The sequence below is a fragment of the Phragmites australis genome, chromosome 22, assembly GCF_958298935.1.
Source record: "Phragmites australis chromosome 22, lpPhrAust1.1, whole genome shotgun sequence".
NCBI classification, from domain to species: Eukaryota; Viridiplantae; Streptophyta; class Magnoliopsida; order Poales; family Poaceae; genus Phragmites; species Phragmites australis.
Genome location: NC_084942.1, coordinates 7,328,242 through 7,330,336, shown reverse-complemented (window position 1 = coordinate 7,330,336; position 2,095 = coordinate 7,328,242). Strand labels below are relative to the sequence as shown.

The following is a 2,095-nucleotide window of genomic DNA, read 5'->3' as shown; positions in this document are numbered from 1 at the left end:
TGAAAAGATACCCTTATCTGACGATTCACATGAAACTGATTTGTCACAAATTGTCATGTTCAAAAGTCAGTGTTTGTAACCTCCTCCAGGTGCTATCTGGTTTGGAATCTTTGAGATTGATTTGGAGACGCATATTAAAATTCCGTAAAAAACTGCTGCGCCACTGCAGTGCACATGATTGCATTTCCTTTTCTCTGAATCTAGCAGGTCTCATTCTAGTAAAGGTTTTCAAGTCGTATAGTCAGAGTCGAGTCGCCTTGGCACCGACTAGCCAAATCTTTGAAATCGAGATGGAAAAGCATGTAAAACTTGAAAAACCTTCACGTGATTGCGTTTGTTTTTCGCGGAATCTAACAGGTCTCGTTCTAGTCAGAGCGCAACTTGCAACCTGCAAAACTTTGCGCAGGCTAAAATACATAGAGAGAAGGGAGGCATGGCCGTCAAACGAATCAAGCAAACAGCTGTGCCAATTTTGCATGATGAATCCATTTTTTTATTCACTCTAATCTCCCAAATTTGAATTACATTATTCTGAACATTATTTTGATTACAATAGTTTCTGAAGAAGGCTGCTGAGCACTGGGTAGGCAGCCAGAGGCAGGTCGCTCAGCTGGAGCAGAGCACAGGCGCACAGCAACCAATTCACCAATCAAATTGTTCCCGGTCCCAGCCCATGTGTGCTACGATCCAGCCCCATCCTCCACCAAACTAGCTGCAAGGATGCACAGCTGCCAACGCCCGGCATCACATCCGGGACGCGCTTCGATCACAAGCTCACAGCAGCAGCAACGCGATCTGGTCATCCCGCGGGAGCCTTCTTCATCGCTCGTGTTGTCGTCTTCGTCGGGGTTGGTTTCGGCTGGTGGCGTGGTTTTGCCGATGCGAATGGCGTGTCTCGTTCAGCTGCAGAGGCGGACGGTGCATGCCACCGCCTGCGCCCAGTACTTGAGCCGCGCCTTCACCTCGTCCGGGCTGTCTCCTGCAACAGTCAAGAGCAGGGACAGCGTAAGAACATAGTTCGAATCAAGAAATGGAACGAAGGTTCTAATTTCGCAACAACAGAGAAACTCGTCGAGAAGTGGTGCTCTTGGTTTCATGATCAGAAAAGATTCGTTCTTGATTTTGACAATTTCGCTTTCTTCTCTGATCAAGAAACTCAATTCTTGGACGAGTCCGCTTTGGTATCTTGGAAGAGCTCGGAGACGTACGGACGCACGCAGCTGGGACGAGTTGCTTGCTTTGATTTGCTTACCGGGGCTGGAGATCTTCCAGTTGGTGACGGGAGGCGAGGGTGCCGACGGCGTTGCGGCGGCAGCCTCCGGCGTGGACTGGGCCTGGGGGTGCTCGTCGAGGAGCCGTTGGGTCATGGAGTAGCAGAGCTCGAGCGCCGGAAGCGTGCCGCGGAGCTCTGGGATCTCGTCGTAGCTGAAGCCGAACCCTAGATCCGCGCACCCCTTGAGCTCCTCCAGGTCGTCGTCCGTCAGGCTCCTCGACCGCCCCACCCCGCTGCCTTCTCCCGCGCCGTCGTCCTCCTCAGCGAGCAGGACAGGCTTCGGGTGCCGCGGCCACACCGTCTCCCACTGCGCTCCGCGCCACACGTCCTCGGCCTCGACCTCCGGCTCCGGCTCGGCCTCAGCCTCGCGTGGGGGCGCGACGGCAGCGCTGCTCTTCTTCCGGCGGTGGCGGTGGCGGTGTCGGCTCCGCAGCGCGGGAGGTGGGAACGGCGGCTGGGAGGCGGAGGTGGCGGTGGCGGTGGCGAGCTCGGGGTCGGAGTCGGAGCTCCACATCTCGGCGTGCTGCTCCTGGTCTGCTATTGCGCCGGTTCGATCTCTCGTCGCTCTGCCTCGGCGTGTGGGGAGAGAGGGGAGGTGGGAAATGGAGTTGTGTGGGGAGGGGGGGTGGGGGCTATATGTACTGGCGGGTGGGGGCCAACGTGGGTGGGAAGGCTGGTGGTGGTGATTGGTGCGGCCCACCTCTCTGTGTGGACATCTCATGTGCTGTTCATGTTGCCATGCATGGTGAGCCCCGTGACGTATAACATGGCTGGCACTAGCGGCATGGGTGGTTTCATACTTTCATTTGCATACGTACATGC

The 2,095-nt window shown here is 55.9% G+C and overlaps 1 protein-coding gene across 1 annotated transcript; it reads right to left on the bottom strand.

The window, feature by feature from the left end:
- Nucleotides 1-470: 470 nt before the first annotated feature.
- On the bottom strand, nucleotides 471-1,867 carry LOC133904328 (uncharacterized). Its single transcript, XM_062345795.1, has 2 exons — nucleotides 1,253-1,867; nucleotides 471-979 (listed from the first exon to the last, which is right to left on the bottom strand). Exons 1-2 carry the CDS (start codon nucleotides 1,785-1,787, stop codon nucleotides 900-902), a joined length of 615 nt encoding a protein of 204 aa, XP_062201779.1. The 5' UTR covers nucleotides 1,788-1,867; the 3' UTR covers nucleotides 471-899.
- Between the last annotated feature and the right edge of the window lie 228 nt (nucleotides 1,868-2,095).

Bases quoted from the DNA above. Each gene is read 5' to 3' on its own strand.
- LOC133904328 (XM_062345795.1), bottom strand. From the start codon at position 1,787: ATGTGGAGCTCCGACTCCGACCCCGAGCTCGCCACCGCCACCGCCACC. The intron at 980-1,252 runs GTAAGCAAATCA...TGACTGTTGCAG, and splicing joins CTGGAAGATCTCCAGCCCCG to GAGACAGCCCGGACGAGGTG.